The sequence below is a fragment of the Purpureocillium lilacinum genome (assembly GCF_023168085.1).
Source record: "Purpureocillium lilacinum CBS 284.36 DNA, scaffold_1, whole genome shotgun sequence".
NCBI classification, from domain to species: Eukaryota; Fungi; Ascomycota; class Sordariomycetes; order Hypocreales; family Ophiocordycipitaceae; genus Purpureocillium; species Purpureocillium lilacinum.
The window spans coordinates 992,725-1,012,472 of NW_027072111.1; the positions used below are offsets into that span (position 1 = coordinate 992,725).

At 53.5% G+C, this 19,748-nt stretch overlaps 2 protein-coding genes across 2 annotated transcripts; one reads left to right on the forward strand and one right to left on the reverse strand.

The window, feature by feature from the left end:
- Positions 1–436: 436 nt before the first annotated feature.
- Positions 437–1,405, forward strand: PLICBS_000076 (uncharacterized protein; the record flags this gene model as incomplete). The annotated part of the gene is made up of 2 exons (XM_065599510.1): positions 437–453; positions 514–1,405. 2 exons carry the CDS (start codon positions 437–439, stop codon positions 1,403–1,405), a joined length of 909 nt encoding a protein of 302 aa, XP_065455582.1.
- Positions 1,406–12,251: 10,846 nt separating this feature from the next.
- PLICBS_000077 (uncharacterized protein) lies at positions 12,252–13,849 on the reverse strand (the record flags this gene model as incomplete). The annotated part of the gene is made up of 2 exons (XM_065599511.1): positions 12,252–12,258; positions 12,315–13,849. The coding sequence occupies 2 exons, from the start codon at positions 13,847–13,849 to the stop codon at positions 12,252–12,254; spliced, it is 1,542 nt and encodes a 513-aa protein (XP_065455583.1).
- Positions 13,850–19,748: the final 5,899 nt, after the last annotated feature.

A 19,748-nucleotide genomic window follows, 5' to 3' on the forward strand; every position in this document is an offset into this window, starting at 1 on the left:
CACACGCATTGAAGATGAGCGTTGCTACGCAAATCTACAGAATACGAAAGCCATCGACGCGTTGAAGGCACAAGTACATCAAGGCAATACGAGCACTTGCAACGTTGTTTACGTGCCCACCAACCGAGGCGCTGGCGTCAAGGGGCTGTGCAACCTTCCAAAACCTGGCGTCAACATCGCCTCAGTATACGGCAAACTCGACGGTTGCGCGGTAGCTACGGATACACTAGGTAGCAGAACAGATGGTGCTTCTTCGGGTAGGGAATCGAGTATCGCAGGCTCAGGCGCGAGAATGGACAGGCAACAATCGTCAAGCAGAAGTCAGCGGCGTGATGGCGAGTCCGGAAACGCTGTCGGAGTCGAGGTAACCACGATGCATGAGCTAGGTCATTGGCTTGGGCTTGAACACTCGCCACCCAGTCCAAAAGGCAATATCATGGAGTCTGTCTCGACGTAGGCAACCCTGAGCCTAGGAACCGCTGATCGATGATAGTTGCTAATAACCAGCTACAGACCTGGCAAGCAGTATTCATTTGATGAAACTCAGTTTAGAACGATGCGCCAGGTAGCACTCAGCCGCCTTAAGAACCAAAATGTTCCTTTGAGCAGTAAAGCTACGGGAGGTGGCACAGAGACCCCGGACTTTCCTGCCTCTCCAAACGACAGCCCGACCGGTAACACAGGATTAGATAGATCCCCCGGCGGCTTTCCTGGCAGCTCTCCCAGCGGCTCTCCGGGCGGACTTCCGCCTTCAGGCAACTCCACTGACTCAGATGGCCCACCTCACAACAGTCCCGGCGGTGGATTTCCTGTCGGTGGTCCCAGTGGTGGATTTCCTGACGGCGGTCCCGGTGCTGGATTTCCCGACGTCGGCCCCGGTGCTGGATTTCCTGACGGCAACTCGGGCGGTGGATTTCCCGACGTCGGCCCCGGCGGTGGATTCCCTGACGGCAACTCGGGCGGTGGATTTCCCGACGTTGGCCCCGGTGGTGGATTTCCTGACGGCGGTCCCGGTGCTGGATTTCCCGACGTCGGCCCCGGCGGTGGATTTCCTGACGGCAACTCGGGCGGTAGATTTCCTGACGGCAACTCGGGCGGTGGATTTCCTGACGGCAACTCGGGCGGTGGATTTCCTGACGTCGGCACCGGTGGTGGATTTCCTGACGGCAACTCGGGCGGTGGATTTCCTGACGGCAACTCGGGCGGTGGATTTCCCGACGTTGGCCCCGGTGGTGGATTTCCTGACGGCGGTCCCGGTGCTGGATTTCCCGACGTCGGCCCCGGCGGTGGATTTCCTGACGGCAACTCGGGCGGTGGATTTCCTGACGTCGGCCCCGGTGGTGGATTTCCTGAGGGCGACAACGGTGGTGCCTCTCTGGGTTCTTCAGCTGCTTGGTTGACCTAACCTTTGGGATGTGGGGCTTTTGGGTGCGCTTAGATCACTTGTCTCACATCTTAGCTCCCATGAGGGCATTGATTTGTGTGTCAAGATGGATAAAAAGATCAATTAGGACTACTTCATCCATCGTGTGCTGTCAATATCAAGCCGCTCATTCACGTAGACCGTTAACAGCACTGCTGCCTACCACCGGCGGCGATAGCTTCAGGCAACCCGGCATCTGCCTGCCGTGTGTCAGATGCCTGCCTCAATGAGGACGGGTATAAATCACCTAAAGTCAATCATTACATAGAGAATCAAGAGTCTTTTGTTGCCCAAATTCACTGGGGACCTTCTGCCCGGTCGTCAGTCAGTTATGCACACGTGCAGTGCGACATGTGCCCTTAAACCCATTCAGACAATTGGCTCCACGGGGATCACAGTTGGCATCGTTGTAATTGATAAGAATTAGCCTGAAGAGCATCTGTAAGCGTACGACAGTGCGCTGCTCTTTATACGCAAAGGAAAGATTCGCGTTATGGTGCAGAGTCCCTGTAATTGAAGCTGGTGTTGCGATATATGCAGCCAGTGTTTGAGCTTTGACTTCAACGAAGTCAAAGCACAACTCATGCGGGCGCTCGACCTTCATACACGGACTATAGCATCGGCCTCCGCGGGCAAATATTCTGAGTGCAGATGTTATGCACCATAAGGCTGGCTCTCTGTGCGACAATCCACCACTCTCGTGCCGCCGCAAGCAGATATCATACCAGGCACACCGAGGTGAAATCACCTAATTTTGAAGGCGTGTGTGTGTGTGTGTGTGTGTGTGTGTTTATTTAACGTCTTGCGGGTATTCCCTATCGGGACAAAAGACGCAGCGCTGCCGTCAGATCAATCAAATCAGATTTGCGTCTAAATCTGATCTGATCTGTTAGTCCTCAGCACATATCTGATCTGATTGATTGATTGGTTGATATCTGATATCCGAGTGCGACTCAACCTAGTATAACGTTCTCCCCAGCTTTGCTGTTCCAGCAGAGGCCGCCTAACGTCACACAGCCTCCTCTAACCCAGTTCTTCAAGAGCTGCAGTTCCTCGACAGTCGACCCAAGCAAAGAATGCCTTTGTGATGTGACAGTAAGCTTCGCCAGGCTGAAAGCTCTCTCGCAGTCGGTCGCCATGGCCGGAATGGCAAGCACATCCAGTGCAAACCTGCTGAGCTGCGGGAACGCACTTCGATGATCTACCCACCACTGAATCGGATCTGTCACTTCTTCCGGTTCGAGCCGGTAATATCTCTCAAGCTCACAACCTGATGCGGAGAGCTTCGGCTGTCGGCTATGCACCCACTGCTCAAACTTGCTTGGTTCCGGTCGACGCGCTATGGGTGGCTTTCGGGAGACGGGCTCCCCGGATGCCGTCTCGTCGCTCGAGTACCAGCGCTCAAAGTATCGCTTGACCCCATCCTTGGCGTCCCGAAGCCAGCGCAGCTGCTCTGGAGAAGTCCAGTTAGCCTCCAGCCATCGAAGGCCAAGATCCGGGTTCAAGATGACGGCGGCCGCGAAGAGTGGCGATTGGCCGAGGGCCGTGTAGTACTCGTTAAGCTTCACCCAAGCATTGTTGATACTTGCCCTAATGCTCGCCCGCTCTCGCTCTTCCATGCTCGCAATACTGGTTATGGACTGAGCGTCATTCTGCACGTACTCCTTTCGAGAGTGCTCAGGCAAAGCGGCTTCACTAAATCGTGTGACAGTTGGTGAGTACGGCGAAGCGTCTAGCTGGCCATGACGACGCGAAGGCGTGAGCACCTCGCATCCTTGCAGTCTCGATGGCAATCGTGTTTGGCGTGATGGTCGCTCCCGGTTCCGACTCGGTGTTGCGGGCTGTGGATTCTGGCTGTGATTGACGGAATCGAGAAGCCTATCTTCATAGAGCGCCTTCCAGTCTTCCAGGTGGTCTAGGATGAACTCCATCCCTGCCATGACCTCCCACAGTCGGCCGTGACCACTGCCAGTACCCCATCCCTGTGTCCTCATTGTCATATGGTAGATAGGCTCCAAGATGTGGCGAACTTCTCGCAGCACTTTCCAGTCGTCAGAGGTCAGAACATCTGCTGACGGCACCCGCTTCGATGCATCTGCTTCGAGACCCAGGTCTTGAACAAAGCTATTGAGTTCAGACTGCTTCAGTAAGGCTCGTTCGATCATCATATACGTCGAATTCCACCTAGTACTGTTGTTCTGGAGGACTTCAAGCTCCGCGGTCGACTCCTCCGCAAGCTTGTATTCTTGAGACTCCTCTTGCTCCCTAGCGTGCGCTTTGAAGGCCTCGGTACGCTGTGGCGAGGCCCGTATAAATTTGACGATGTTATGCAGCTTGCCGACTGGACCCTTCGTTCGCCAGTGTTCGAGGTCTTCTTCTACCTGTTCTAGCATGCCGTAGGCTTCGGAGCGGAGTTCAAAGGAAGCAGCATCTTCGCCGTAGAGGAAGGACTGCGCCACCAAGTTCAGAATATGTCCGAAGCATCGCATTCTTCGCGCCTCAGTGTCGGCACGGGTCATCGAAGCATCGAGAGTCGCGTAGAGGCTCCGCAAACACGTGTCGTTACTGCTTGCATTGTCGCAAATCGCCACCCCAAGCCTGGACTCAATCCCCCAATCGCGGATGACACTCTTCATTGTGCATGCAATGTTCTCACCCGCGTGCGGCCCAACCTGCCGCCGGAAAGCTAGTAGCCGATTGCGATAATGGTGCTTCTCGTCAAGGAAGTGGCCGAAAATTGAAATAAAGGAGAGCCTGTTGGGAGAGGTCCATAGATCAAAACTGATATGCACTTGCGTGATGGCGTGGTCCAGCTCCTCCTTCACGGACGCTTTCTTCTGGGTGAATACGTCTCCGACATCCTTCCTTACTGTTGTCCTGCCCCACGATATTTGCCGACCAAAGTCAGGATCAAATTGTCGAAATAGCTCCTGCAGGTAGGCGCTTTCAAAAGTAGCAAAGGGCAAATTTGAATCGACGATGTAACCAACCGACAACTCTCGTATTCGCGTAATCTTCGCTCGGGGAACAATAGCACCGTTCGGACTCGGTCGTTTCAGCGAAGCCCTCTGCTGGAGATCAACCACGGAGCAGTCGTCGGACGAAGCCAGCTGGGGGTTCTCGGTGACCCTGTGAGCCCTGAAAGCGTCAGCAGAGCCCTGTAGTTATGTGATGGGATGCCAACTTGTGGAGATGCGCCTGTGCTGAGGAGGTGGATTGCGCATTGAAGAATTGCGGTGTACCCTTATCATCACAGAGCCTGCAGCACCAAATATCGCCGCCCGGTGTGCTGTCTGCATTTAACTCCGCCAGGAACCATCCGTAGTTACCAATCCAACTGCGCCTACCCCTGCTCTTTCGCCTGTCTAACAAAGTTCCAATCACAAAACGTCGCTGGCCCCAAGTGATCTTGTATAGGTCCTCGACCGACGAATCGTTTGTTGAGGCTCGTGCAGAAGCTGCTTCGTACTGTTTGGCAATGTTCTTTGATCGGGAGCCCAGCGATGAAAATGGTGAGAGCAACGGCTTCGACGGTGGGCTGCTGGCCCAGCTGGCCGCTGGAGGACTATTCGACATGACCAATTCAGGGTTGGTCGCCGAAGGGGATTCAGGAGCTGACAGTGCTGCAAGACAGTGGAGTGTTGGGTGTTCAGCCTTTGTAAACAAGTCCGCGTCGCGCTAGACGCGTACCCTGGTCGGGGCTTTGCAGACGTGTTAACTGTACTTCTAAATTTAGATCCATCGAGTGGCTTAGGGTAAGTGGCCGGCCAAAATCGTAAGGGATATCAGATATATCAGATCGTAGGCCCTCTGAATCTGATCTGATTGATCTGATAAAAATCCGTATCTGAATTGAATTGATTGATCTGACTGATATATCTGATTGTTAATCTGATCTGATGGCAGCGCTGAAAAGACGTGCTGAGCTAGGGGCAATTTACAGTACTGCATCCTCTCCTAACATAGCCACCGGCTGTAGACTTATTCGGTCCCTTGGGATTCTCCTTCAATCCGCTTTGCGACGGGCCTTGCTACCAGGACGCGGCTCCTCACACAGGCCCGAGGACCACCATATATAGCGTCCCATCCAGCGTAGCTTCGGCTCTTTGGCGCTAAAATGCGAGGCCCTTACCCGTCAGCGGGATCCAGGCGCTGCCTGCCCTCGCAGCCTCTGTGAGCGACGACCGTCTTTACATCGCTCGGGACCACGAGGGCAAGGCGAGGTCAACCCTCGGTTTTGCTAGCCAGAATTCTCTTGCGCCTCGGCCGACACCGCTGCCGCGGTCTGCACCCCAGGAACCAGGTGGCAGAAACGGCCCAGGCGTAGCGGGAGGGAAAAGCCTTTCGAAGGGAACAGAGGCCGCGAGCCGCTTGCCTTCAAGGGGAAAAACCGACCGCAGCTAGCTGCTGGGAACCGCACGCGCCTTGGTTCTGAAGGTACGTGCGTCAAGCAGGGCCACGCCTTCGTGCGATTGAAGATGAACTCTCCTAAGTTCTTCAATCGTGCCTCCCTCCAAGGAGTTAGGGTCCCGGTAGGACTCCAGAGGCGAAAGCGTGGCGTGTGGCCTGCAAAAATTACCCCGCACAATCAAGTTGCTAACAGCTCAAAAAGGCTATTTTTGCAGGGGAGAGTTGGCAAGACTCTGCTGTGACCCCTGTGCTGTGCATCGTTTCTGTTACCCTGCAATGTCCACATGGATCGGGAAATTTTCTCGATGATTTCCGTTCGCCCTGCCGCTCATCAGACGGGGTGACTTTGGACATGGACTCTTTGTCTTCTATATTTAATTATCTTAACCGCGTTCCAAACTGCCGTCCGAGCCATTACTGGCGAACTGGTTCCACCACTGTTCTAATTTAGTAGTTGGTAATGGGGACACTCAGATATGGGGACATCGTTGAGCTGCGCCTTGTAGACGCAAGACAACATTCCCACGCGGGGCCGAAGACAATCCCATACAAGGCAGGAATGCCCCGGTGACCGAACAAAGCTTCGATGGAGATCCCGACCCAGGACCCTGTGTAAGCCATGCATCCAACGACAGTGTGGCTAACAATCAATCGAGTTCAATTTCGACCATCGAACTCGATTGATTGAAGGTGTGTCCAACTCGATTGAAGCTTGACTTGACGGTCAATGAGCTTGATTGACAACTTGTCAAGTACTTCATGTACTATACCTAATCCGGCAATTTGCATAGACCTCGAGGTGTCGCAATCACATGCAAAATCTTGGAAGTAATCCAATTCTTCTATATCATCTCAGCTTCAACTGTGTCATCGCCGAGACTATTGCGCTTGTCGGTGATAAGCTCGCCGCCGTCGGAGAATACGCGCTGTCAATATCAAGCCGCTCATTCACGTAGACCGTTACCAGCACTGCTGCCTACTATCGGTGCCGATAGCTTCAGGCAACCTGGCTTCTGCCTGTCGTGTCTCAGATGCCTGCCTCAATCGGCACAGGTATAAAATACCGACTACAGTCAATCGTTAGATAGAAGAATCAAGAGTCTTTTGTTGCCCAATTCGCTGGGGACCTTCTACTCGGTCGTCAGTTAGTCATGCACACGTGCAGCGCGACAGTTATGAGCCCGGTTTGCACGACCTAATTGAGCGCCACAGAACCGTTGCACAACAGCATGCCACAGTGATCAGAAGCGCTGATCAGACGGACGTGACACCAATTAGGCAGAACCCTTCCACTACGCAATCGCCCACGAAAATGCCCGCTACTGACCTCGAAGCCTCTTCCCGGGTTGTCCTCAAAGGATCCGGTAATTGGGACGTGTGGATTAGCATAGTCCGCAAGTTCGCAAAGACCCAGGATGTCTGGGAGCATGTCGATCCTGGCCTGACCGACAAGGCGGAACTGACTCCACCAGCTGAGCCAACCGCAAGCGAAGCCAAGGCAGGCGCTGCTAGCATGAACGAGCTGATCGGAGACGATCTACGCAAGTACGAGATCCTCCAAGCCCGTTATCGCAGCCAACTTCAAGTCTACAAAGACAAAAAGAAGGCACTCGTCACGCTGCAAGAGCACATCGTCAAGACAGTTGGCAGCTACTATAACATCATCGCCAAGGAGGACGATGTCGCTAAAGAACTCATGATCCTGAAGAACCGGATCAAGCCAACCGACTGGGCTCGTGAGACCGAAGTCACGGACCGGTATTATGCCACACTAAAGGCAGCAAATCGAACCAGGATTGAGGAATGGGTGTCGAAATGGCAGGTCGTACTGAACGAGGCCAAGAACCTCGATCTGCCTGACGTCAAAGGGCTACGACCCACTCGACACTTCCTCAAAGCCGTCGGCTCAATCGACCCGACCTTTTCCAGATATTGGATCAATCGTATGGAGGGAGAAGCAATGATCAGTTCGGACGACGAATGGCAAAGGACATTCCCGGACGGCATCAAGATCAGCGAAATCTTCGAACGGTCATACCGGACCACCTCCGACATCTCAAGCCCCAAGGGTGCATTCGCCACAAGGTGGCGATCAACTCAACGTCAATCACGAGGTTGTCAACCAGATTGACGTCAATCAACTCAACCCAACTCAACGGAGCTTGTTCTTACTAATCAACCAACTCAATATCATCATGATATTGAGTTGAGTTGCGTTGATGAGTTGATTGGAATTGACTGAACCCGATTTCCCAGTGCCTGGTGCCGGGTAGCTGCGGGCCTGGATCGCGGAGTGTCGCACATAGAGCAAGCTTCATATTGCATAACATCTGCACTGAGAATATTTGCCCGCGGAAGCCGATGCTATAATCCGTGTGTTAAGGTCGAGCGCCTGCACGCGTTGTGCTTTGACTTCGGTTGAGGTCAAAGCTCAAACACTGGTTGCATATATTTGCACACCAGCTTCAATTACAGGGACTTTGCACCACAAAGCAAATATTTCCTTTGTGTATAAAGAGCAGCGCACTGTCGTGCGCTTGCAGATAGCTCTTCAAGATAATTCTCATCAATTACACGATGCCAACTGTGATCCCTGTGGAGCCAATTGTCTGACACGGAGTCGGTGCATGGTAGTGGGTAATGCGGACGACGCAAAGCACCAGAGCACCCATTCTACTGCAGGAAGGTACCGCCACGGCTCCGGATGAGGCTGTCACCCTCACCGGCCGAAGCGGTACACCACGCAGTAGGCAAGGGCTTCAAAGCCTTCGTCGAGATGACGTCGGAGAGCTCCTTCTTCCAAAGGATCTGTCCGCGACATTAGGCGACCAGCACTCTCTCTCTCTTTCCTTCCGTTTTTGTGTTTTGTGTTTTTCAAAATTTTTGGTCACGGTCGAGTGAAGGGCGTTGCACCGCCCTTCACCCGGCCGAGGCCCTCCGCTCTGGTTGCGCACGCAGCCGGTGAGGAAAAGCCTTCCCAGGCTCATCAGAAAGATGGGTGACGACAGCGACGCAACGTCGCATGCAACTCTACATCCCGCGGACGGGTGCGAGGCTCCGACGAAAGAGCGCCTTGAGCCGATGAGATGCTAGATTGTCACACACTTAGGTAGGAAAACCGTGGGCAAAGGAATGCTTAATTTCTATCTGATACTGGCATGAAGCTGCTGTTCTTATACCTGTGCCATTGAGGCCGTAGACATGACTCACTGTAGGCAACGGCGTCGTGCCTGCAGGCTGCACCTGTGCAGCCTGAAGCCATACCCGGTTGTTGGCCTTGACACCTGAGGCTCGTTCTTGCAACATACCCCCCCAGATTGAATCGTATTTGGTCTGTAGATCGGTCTCGGCACTCCAGCTCGTCAAGGCCCTTCGATGCCTCGTCTTTCTTGTTTAGCCAGTATTGTACACCTCGTCTCGCGGTGCCTCGACTAGGTGCCTGACGTCGACAAGACCTAGCTGCTTGACAAACTGGTCGAATCTCTGCCCTGGTAGTGCCTTCGTGAGGCCATCGGCAAGCATCTCGGCCGTTGGTGTGTATGTCACCTTGAAGTGGCCTTCTTGGTATGCTTGTCTTGCCCAGCAGTTGTGTACATCCACATGCTTCAGTGCGGTTTTGATGCGAGGGGCGTCGAGGTTCACAAGCCTAATGGTCTGCTTGTTGTCGCACTCAATCACAGGATCCTCATCCAGCTGAAGGTCTAGCTGTTGGAAGAGGCGCTGAGTGGCGATGGTTTCCTTTGCGGTATGGGTGAAGGCCAGCAGTTCTGCCTCGGTGGAGGACATTGTGACTGTTGACTGTTTCGTTGCCTTCCAACTGATTGGTCCGCCAAATAGACATATGATAGATCCTTGAGACGACTTTCGTGTGCTTGTGTCGTCGGCGAAGGCGGCGTCAGACGCAATCTTTAGGTCCCTTTGCTTGGCCTCGTTAGGAAGATCACTGCACTGATGTGCTTGCAGCTGCCGTTCGTGTTTGTTGGATGATCCGCCAAATTGGATTGCAAGATGTCGCGTGGCATAGAGGTAGTCGATGACCTCCTCTGCAATGCGGTGATGGTAGTTGGAAGGGTTCAAGAGGAATTCAGCCAGCTTCGATCCAGCCTTTGCAATGTCTGGACGTGTCTGAACTGCGGCGTAATTGATGTGTCCAATCTTCTGTTGATAAAATTTGACTTCTTCTGAAGATGCCTTGCCTTCGTGAGGCTGAAGGTCGTTGTGCGGAAGAGGGTTGCCCTTGTAGACCTCTTTCTTCGGGCGATGGAAGGTGGCCGCCATTTTTTCGATGAATGCGTCTTGGCAGAGCCAGAGCCTTCGAGTATCTCTGTCTCTCAAGATCCTCATTCCAAGGAACCACTGTAGGTCTCCGAGATCCTTCATCTCGTACGTCGCCTTGAGTCTTGTGATCGATTGCTCGGCGGTTTGTTTGTCTTTCTCCCGGAATAGGAAGACTATGTCATCCACGAAGAAGAAGACAGTGACCGTGCCGTTTTTGAACACACATGGATCTTCTGTGCAGGCTTGGAATCCCAATTCCTTGAAGGTAGTTGTCAGGTCTCGTTGCCACAAGAGTGGTGACCTTCGGAGACCGTATAATGCTCTGATGAGCTTGATGACCCATCCGGCTTCCTTGAACCCGTCTGGGAATTGTACGTAGATTGACTCATCGAGCGTGCTGTTCGTAAAGGCGTTGACGGCGTCGAGTTGTCGTGCCTCTAGATCGAACTTAGCTGCGATAGCCATGAGCACTCGGAATGTTCTTCCTGCGAGGGTGGCGGCGTAGGTCTCCTTGTCGTTGTACGGCTGAAGGTCGCCTCGTACACACAACCTAGCCTTGAATTTCGTGAGGAAGCCGTGCTTGTCAGTCTTGTATGTGAATACCCATGTCAGCGGGAGAGGCCTGCTTGTTGCCTCGTCCTTGGGTACCCTCTGGAATGCGCCTCGGGCCCAGTGGCTGCCTACTTCGTCGCGTGCCGCAGCCTTGAATTGTTCGCCAAATTGGTGGTGCTCAAGATCAGCCCAGCATTTAGGTAGTGGCGGTAGCTGCCGGCGGTGTAGCTTTTCAAGTCCTGTGAAGAAGCTGCTGAAGTAGGTTGCCGATGCGTTGGCGACTTTGAATCCTGCCCTCTCTAGAGTCTCGTTCTCTAGCGTTTTTGATGACTTCTTGCGGTCTCTCTTTGGCCGTGAGGGCGGCTGCGTTGCTTGAGCCGTGCCTTGCCGTGTCGGACTTGCCATTGATTCGGGCGTTGGTAATGATGATGATGGATGCTCTTCTTGAGAGCTAGAGTCTTGAGCCAATGGTGTGGCTATGTACTCTTGTTCGTTGACAACGATCGTGGATCTGACTTCATCATCGTCTTGAGCAGCCTCCACAGAGCCTGTCTGTATGTCTGCCGCTTGGGATGCTGCCTCTTCCTCTGAGTCGCTGTCAATGTGCTGAGGAAGTTCCAGTTGTTGCATTGCCTTTTCGGTAGGCTTAGTATGAGACGTGGGGTCATATGTGATACGTTCATCGAATACCACATCTCTAACCCTGCGGACTTCGTCTCTCTCTGGAATCCAGATCTTGAAGATGTTGCTGGAGGCATAGCCAACTAGATAACCTGCTTCTGCGTGAGCTGTGGTCTTCAAGTTGCGCTTGTGGGTGTTCTCTAATGCTTCCGTGGTTAGTGGATAAGCCCTGCACCCGTATGCCTTGAGGTGTGTAATGTCAGGCAGGGTCTCCTTGTATCCCGTGTGCCTGTTGTTGTCCCTGAGCCATTTGTGTAGCCGTTGGAAGGGTATGTCCCAGTTCAGGGACTGCTGTGGCGATCTGTTGTGCAGATAGGCGGCGGCTTGGACAGCTTCCGGCCACAGTTCTTGAGGAAGATTGGCTCCAATGATCATTGATCGAGCCTTGGTTGCAAGTACCCCCCCAGATCGCTCAGCAGGACCGTTTTGGGCCGACGTGTAAGGCGCCGTGGGCTCGTCTGTGATGCCTTTGCGTGTGATCCAGGTGGTGTAGTCGTTGCCGAACGCAGGATCGTTGTCGCGATGAATCCGGCAGATATAGAGGTTGAACTCATGCTTGACCTTATTCCTGAGGGACTGTAGATGCCCTAGAATCTCGTCTTGGGTCGCATTGTTGAGGACCCTAACCTCTAGCATTCTTGTGTAGTCATCTTTGATGACAAGGGCGGCTGTTTTGCCGTTGTAACTTGTAGTGAAGGGGAACACGTCAACATACACTCGCCAGTATGGTCGCTCGGCCTGTTCCTGGGGTTCTCGTCGTGACGGTATTCTCTTTGCCTTCGCCTTGATGCAGGACTCGCAGTCAATAAGGGTTGGTCCCTTGACCACGGCTCCTGCTGTGTGTTCTGACAGATGTTCCAACGCGGCTGTGCTCAAGTGCCCCATGCGACGGTGCCATGTCATTCCGTCAGTCACTTGTTCCGGGCGCGGATCTGTCGATGTGCGTGGTTTGCGTGCTGCAGTGGCGAACAAAGATGCTTCGGTTATTTGGTGACCTTGAAGTTCATTGAACTCCACAACCGGAAGACCGTGCATTCGCTGCGTGTAGAAAAGTGTGGCGTCATCCTTGATGACTGCTCCTGTCTTGGCGTGCCAGTCGAAGCCTTTGTTCACAAGCCTTTCGGAGGATACTGCGCTGACGTGGAAGCCAGGGAGATACAGCACCTCCTTGAGGATAAAGATCCCGTCTTCGATCCGTAGATGCACCTCGCCAATACCTCGAATGGTGATCTTGGTGTCGCCAGCGAAGACGCCAGTCTCCACCTCCATTGGATTGAAGGACACGAACCGATTACGATTGTTGCAGAAATGCCAATTCGCTCCCGAATCGAGAATGAAGGAGTCTCTGAGAGGATAGGGATCGTCTCCCTGTGCTGCTGTGAGGGCAGTCTTGAAGGTGAAGCCTGCAAACGCAACGCCTATGGCATTGGCTTCTTTGGTCTTTGTGGCGGGTTGCCTGCTTGAGGAATCTCGCCCTTTGGCCATCTTCCACCTGCTGATAGACCGCTCAATCTTTCCCTGGGTTGTCGGGTTTTGCCTCTTGTCTTCGACCTTCTTTTGTGTCGCCTCATCAGCCTTCCATTCCTCCTCTCTGCAAAGTGGATTCAGGTATGGGCAGTCTCCGAAGTAATGTCGTTGATTGCACAGACACTTTGGTGGTTTGTTTGTTGACTTTGACTCGCCTGATCCTGTGGCCGAGTCTGCCGTAGCATCGCCTTTTTCGTCTTTCCCTTGGAATGATGTTGCGAAAATGGACTTGCCGTGCGACGCCCTGTCGGCGTGGTGCGAGCGCAAAAAGATGTTGCTGATCTTAATGCCATTCGGAATTTTGGTCTTCCAACCTTCCTCGCTTTGGTCAGCGGCCTCTTCTATCCGCTGGTTCCAATACTTCGAGAACGCTGAGTCGATCGCGCTCACGGCTTTGAGGAAGTCATATGTTGGACGGAGTCCTTGCGTCTCCGCGAGGTCGAGCTCCTGCGCTTCTGTAAGCACAGTCTGCCAAGCTGTTACCCATGTCTCGGTCTTCGTTCGGCCAGGCCCCTTGAGCGCTCCTTTATAGCGGTCCAAGATGTCTTGCTCCTGTGCCCATCCTGAGGGCTTGACCCTATCTTTAAGCAGCATCAACTCCTTGGCCACATCGTGCTCTTTGGCGATGACACTATAGTAGTTGCCGACCGTCTTCACGATGTGTTGTTGAATCGAGAGAAGGGCTTTCTGTTGCTTTTGGTGCAGTTTAAGCTCCTCGTTGTATCTCGCATAGAGGAAGTTCAATTGCGAGATCTGGTTTTGATCCAAATCAGTGACCCTTGTCGCTCCTTGTCTAACGGAGGAAGGATCAGGCTTTGCGGGCTCGGCCAGGATTGCCTTGTTGGCTTTGTCTGGGTCGATGAAGTCCCAGACATTGACTTCCTGGGTCACGGCAAACTTCTGGATAAGGCTGATCCAGGTCTTCCAGTCGCCAGGGCCCCTGAGGCTGATTTGGGAAGCATTCGACGAGTTCTCCATGGTGGTGATTGGCAGTGGAAGCTGATGTTGAAATGACGTACAATGTGACGATGTCGACAAAGGTCCTTATTCAACTTGTGCAGCCGGGCTCATAACTGTCACACACTTAGGTAGGAAAACCGTGGGCAAAGGAATGCTTAATTTCTATCTGATACTGGCATGAAGCTGCTGTTCTTATACCTGTGCCATTGAGGCCGTAGACATGACTCACTGTAGGCAACGGCGTCGTGCCTGCAGGCTGCACCTGTGCAGCCTGAAGCCATACCCGGTTGTTGGCCTTGACACCTGAGGCTCGTTCTTGCAACATAGATGGTGTTTGTTTTGAAATGACGATGCGTCGGTGCGAACTGCGGGGCGGCCGAAATGAGAGTCATTGGTCCTGGGGCCTGAGGCAGCCACAACTCAGTGACTGCTAACCTGGACCAACGGGCAGGAACTTGGCGAAGCACAGCGGTTTGGAGCTGATGTCAATTGTAGATAGACTCTCATCAGCCTAGCACGTCCTTTGCCCCGATAGGGGCTTTAGCTTAATAGCTTCCCGGACGTTAAATAATATCACATCACATCACATCACGCCACCGCGAAAGGCGGCGCAGGCCGTGGCGCACCATCTCCGCGGGCTTGCAAACACCAAACATGGCCCACTCCCGAGCGCTATGCAAAGAGCCGTCCGAGCCTGTGTCGAGCCAGTGTTGCTCCACGGCGCTGAGGCCTGGTACCCTGGATTGCGAAGCCCTCGCTGGAGCCAGCCCACGAAAGAGGGCTCCTCTAGAATCCAGCAGCTGCTGCGGAAGATGAACAAGTCGCTTCACAACTCTATGCGTGCCGTCCTGCCAGTCTGGAGGACGACGCCTATCGCCGCGCTGCATCGTGAGAGTGGCATCCCCCCGATCGCCCAGTTGCTCGAAACTCGCCGGATACGCTTCGCAGCCCGCCTTAAGCGTGTGGATGAGGCACACCCGCTGGCAAAACGCACACTGCAGCCGAAGCCGCCGACCATCTATAGGTCAATCAAGCTGAAGTACCAGATGCCTCGCGAGGCTTTCCGGACTAGACTCAGACGCAGCGATCAGCTGTTACCTCGCAGCACACGACCACTGCTCCTCCCGCGCCGGTTCGACGAGCACGCGACGCCCCTGCAGACCGCGTCGAAAGACGAGTCTGCAGAAGATTTTCGGGAATGGCTCCGGTCTGTCCCTCGTGAGACGCTCATTGTTTACTCAGACGGATCTCTATCGACAGAGAAGGCCGCTGGGTATGGTTATGTGATTCATCGCAATGGACTCACCTTGACGAGTGGCAACGGTCGCCTTGGCCCAGCTGAGGTCTTCGACGCCGAAGCCAAGGGCGCCCTTGAAGGGTTGCGTGCCGCACTGCATCTCCCTAGCCCACGACGCATCTTCGTGTGTCTCGATAATCTCGGGGCCGCAGCCTGCCTGAGAGGCATGCCCGCGGACTCTTCTCAGGAAGCCTTCCTCGAGTTTCAGGCTCTGGCCACGACCCATGGCGCCGTTGAGGTCCGCTGGATCCCTGGCCACACCAACATTGCGGGCAACGAGCAGGCGGACGCCTTAGCGAAGGCGGCCACCTCCTTGCCCGAAGCTGCAGACGCTCTCCCGACACTCGCTCATTTGCGCAGGACTGCCCGGCAGCAGCCCAGAGACGCTTTTGAAGCCTGGTGGGACGCCTCTGCACCCGACCAGTACAAGCCACTGCATCTCAAGCCTGCCATCGGCTGCCCACCAGAGCTAAAGCTCCCACGACCACTGCTCCACCACCTGCTCGCGGCACGGTCTCGTCACGGAGACTTTGCCGACTACCACGAGAGATTCAACCACGACGACGCGCGGCTGACATGCTCATGTGGCCGACGAAAAGAACCCAGTCATCTCTTCTATTGCCGAAAGATCCTGCCGCGACATCGGATGAGGCTGACCCCCTCACCGACTGCGGCAGTCAATCGTGCAATAGGCAGAGACTTCGACAAGTTCGTCAAGCTGGCGAAGGCAAGCTCGTTCTTCGAATGGGCGTGTCCTCGCTACTAGGCAAGCCGCTCCACCCTCCCTTCTCTCTTTCCTTTGTACTTTTGCATGTTCGATACATATTCTTTGCCCGTGTAGGCGGAGGGTGTCGCACCACCCTTTGCCCGCCCGGGTCAATTGAGGCCGCTCTTGCAGCCTCCGACGATGGCTTCTTTCGAGGCCTACAGAACACGGCACTTGGATGCCGCGCTTGGACGACCCGCTGACGGGCACCGAGCACGAATCGGAGCGCCTCTGAGCCGATGAAATGCTGGATGGTGGTTTGTTTACTTTTCGCGATAGGGAAGAGGGGGGATCCGAGGAGGTAATCTCTGAGTGACCCACCAGAACCTGTATCGATAACGTAGGATAGACCCATTAGCTCAGCACGTCCTGTGCCCCATAGGGACCTGAGCGGCCTCACGGCCGCTGGACGGAAAACACACTAACTAACTAACTAACCACCGCGAAAGGCTCGACCGAGATGGGGCGCAATCGGCGCAATCTCGTGACAGACGAAGAAAATAACATAAATAAATCTTCCCCGGCAGGAAGATTCAGCCGCGGCATGAAATGAAGCTGTAATTTTAACCGAGCGCGGCGGTCAACAGTGCAAGAGGCAAACATTCGACTCACATGTCGAAAAGGCGGACGTATTTTCGTTCTTTGGAACAATCTGTCTGCCCCAATAGGTGATTGAACTTTAGGCAAAGGCTTCGACAAGTTCGTCAAGCTGGTGAAGGCAAGCTCGTTCTTCGAATGAGCGTACCCTCGCCAATAGGCGGATGGTGCTCGCTCCCTTTCTTCCATTGTGTCTTCTCAGTTTCACCACCCGTCCAGGCGGAGGGTGTTGGTGTTGCAAGAACGAGCCTCAGGTGTCAAGGCCAACAGCTGCGAATGGCTTCAGGCTGCACAAGTGCCGCCTGTAGGCACGACCTTGTTGCCTACAATGAGTCATGCCATGGCCTCAATGGCACAGGTATAAGAGCAACAGATTCGTGCCAGTATCGGATAGAAAATCAAGCATTCCTTTGCCCACGGTTTCCCTACCTAAGTGTGACAGACACGCCGAAGGGAGACGATGTCGGCAAAGCCTTGCCATGTTACACACGAGTCGCCATGGAGTCACCAAATTGGCTTTATTTTAGGGGTAAGAAAGAACCACTGGAAGGAGAAAGGGGCAATTTCCATGCCAAAGACAACAGTCAGATCTGATCCACGTTAACAGCAAACTTCGTTACACCCCCCTCTCCCGAGTCCGACGGCATGTTGGAACCGTATACGTCGTATTTCCATCTCAATTCACTTACAAGTCACTCGGAGACTAGCTGACAGCCAACTTGTCCTTAACGATTCAAAAACCAGGGGACGCCTTCATTTGAGCGACATGACTTCGTCTTCTCGAAGCTCAAGAAGCTGGAGATGATGCATTCCCGGCCACCTTGACTAATGATTCTTCCATGATCACCGATAGCGTCCAATGCAATATATGCCTATTCCAGCACTAGTCTTCACACTGATCGTAGACCTCATCGCTTTCCATGATGCACCTTTCGGCCGATTCGCCGCGGTTGATGCATTTTGTGTAGGAATTATTCACCATAACACAGCAAGGCTTAATGCCTTTCCCATCTTTATCTTAGGTTTGCTTCTGCGGCACGGTGCTTGGCGCGGGATTTCCCGCAGAATTTTCCGGGGCGTTAAGCATGCCGTCTTCTTGAGCCGCTGAGTTGTGTAGGTCTGGCGTGTTATATTGGTGTTTTTGCTTCTTCTCGCAGTCAAAAAGCTCATGGCTATTCTTGAGGCAAGCAGAGTCCTCTCCACCACCTGCCATGCACGTCTTGTAGTGGTTTATGAGTCCATCGTAGCAGGCCTCATAGGATCCCACGGTGCTTGGCGCGGGATTTCCCGCAGAATTTTCCGGGACGTTAAGCATGCCGTCTTCTTGAGCCGCTGAGTTGTGTAGGTCTGGCGTGTTATATTGGTGTTTTTGCTTCTTCTCGCAGTCAAAAAGCTCATGGCTATTCTTGAGGCAAGCAGAGTCCTCTCCACCACCTGCCATGCACGTCTTGTAGTGGTTTATGAGTCCATCGTAGCAAGCCTCATAGGATCCCTCTAAGGCTTTGGATTGCACCTCCTGCGTCCCGTTAAGTTTTGATGCTGTGGTATCCAAAACCTTGTCTGGTATCGTGAAAGACCCGGCGTTAGTCGTTTCCTGACCAATAATAGCCTTCGATCAGACGTCCGCATTACTCGGTATTGCACTCACCTGCCGCCGTGGGAGCCATGCCCGATGATCGGCTCCGATCGTGGTTCACAGGTGCAGGGCACGACGGTACAGTTGGCGATGATACTCTGTCACTCGTCGTAACGTCCCACTCGCCGCTGCCCTTGGCCCCGACTTCCCACTTAGGCAAGTCTGGGGTTGCCCTCAGCAGAGACGCAGGCGTACCGAGAGCACAGCCTGAAAAGAACGCGAAAACCAAAGTATATTTCATGTTAGACGGTGTTCTTTTTGAAGTCGATTCAGGGCTGAGTGCGGATATTTGTTTGCAAACAATCCGTTGGGGAGAAAAGACGACTTTTATATATGGGCACCGACGGCTCTGGCTCCGTAATTGTGGTGCCAAGATAGCCCAACCTCGACGAATGCATGAATTTATGCGCACACATCATTCATGAAGGGTGTGTTCGAACCTGGCACAGGACAACTTTGAGTTACTTTATCCGGTGCTGAGTACTGCACAGTCTAATTTCTCATACTGAGGCGCTGGTCTGTAACGTATCATGGTCTATGCTCGATTAGGGGCTGGCATTCATTAGTACTGTCTGTACTCAACAATGACTAGTTGATTGCGCCCGATGGCAGCTTGGCCAATGGGCTACCATCTGCTCATTCGACATTCTTGTTATGCAGAGTACTGTACGGCACTGTGTCGTACCAAAGTGGCCTGATTCTGGCGGAGCTTGGTCATGCATTAAAGCTCCACTCATGCAGCTTTAAAAATATGTGTGACTCGTTCACATATACAGTAGGGTCCGTTTTGAGTGTCCCTTTTCCTATCAATTAAATTGGAGAACAAAGTCCGTCTTGGGGCTGTTGTGGGGCTGTTTTTTTTCCTCCGCCGAAGCTGGATGTATCTTTACCCATGGACTCCCTCAACTTTTGGTCGGCAGTTCGCCGGATTTGAGTTAAGCTATCTTGCGGAGCTCTTATGCAGGCATGTAATTAATCAATTAATCTGAATCGGGCCAAGGATTCAGATTAATTACTGAATCGGGAGTAGGATTCAATGATTAATTAACGATTCAGTGATTAATTAACTTTGGCTGTCGTACGCTTCCTTAGCCGCTGACAGTGGTGCTTCAGCTTCCTGCGATGAGTCGTTGGAGGCCCTTCTACCATCTCTGTCTCCGTAAACGTCAGTTGTGACAGGGGACTTGAAGGCGCGGTCCAGCAAGCCACTCTTCATCCAGTGCTTTAAGCACTCTGTTTGCTCTATCGTTTTCACGGACAACCGACTTCTATCCCAGGTTATTGTCCGGCGCGCTCCACTAAACACTCGTTCCGCCTCGGCAGACATTGCTGGTATTGAGAAGGCAATTGCTAGGCACGCCGAACCACTTTACTACGGACGCCGCGTTACGGACGCCGTGTGGCTGACCCGCCAAATCGGGCAAGCGCACATCTCACTGTGCGCGTCTTGCTTTCCCCGCACATGGCTGCCTTCCTTCCTACCCATCTGAACAAATTGCTAAATGTCGCACAGAGAGCCAGCTCCATGCTGCATATCATCTGTGCTTATTGTTGGCCGCGGAAGCCGATGCTATATTCCGCGTATTAAGGTCGAGCGCCTGCACGCGTTGTGCTTTGACTT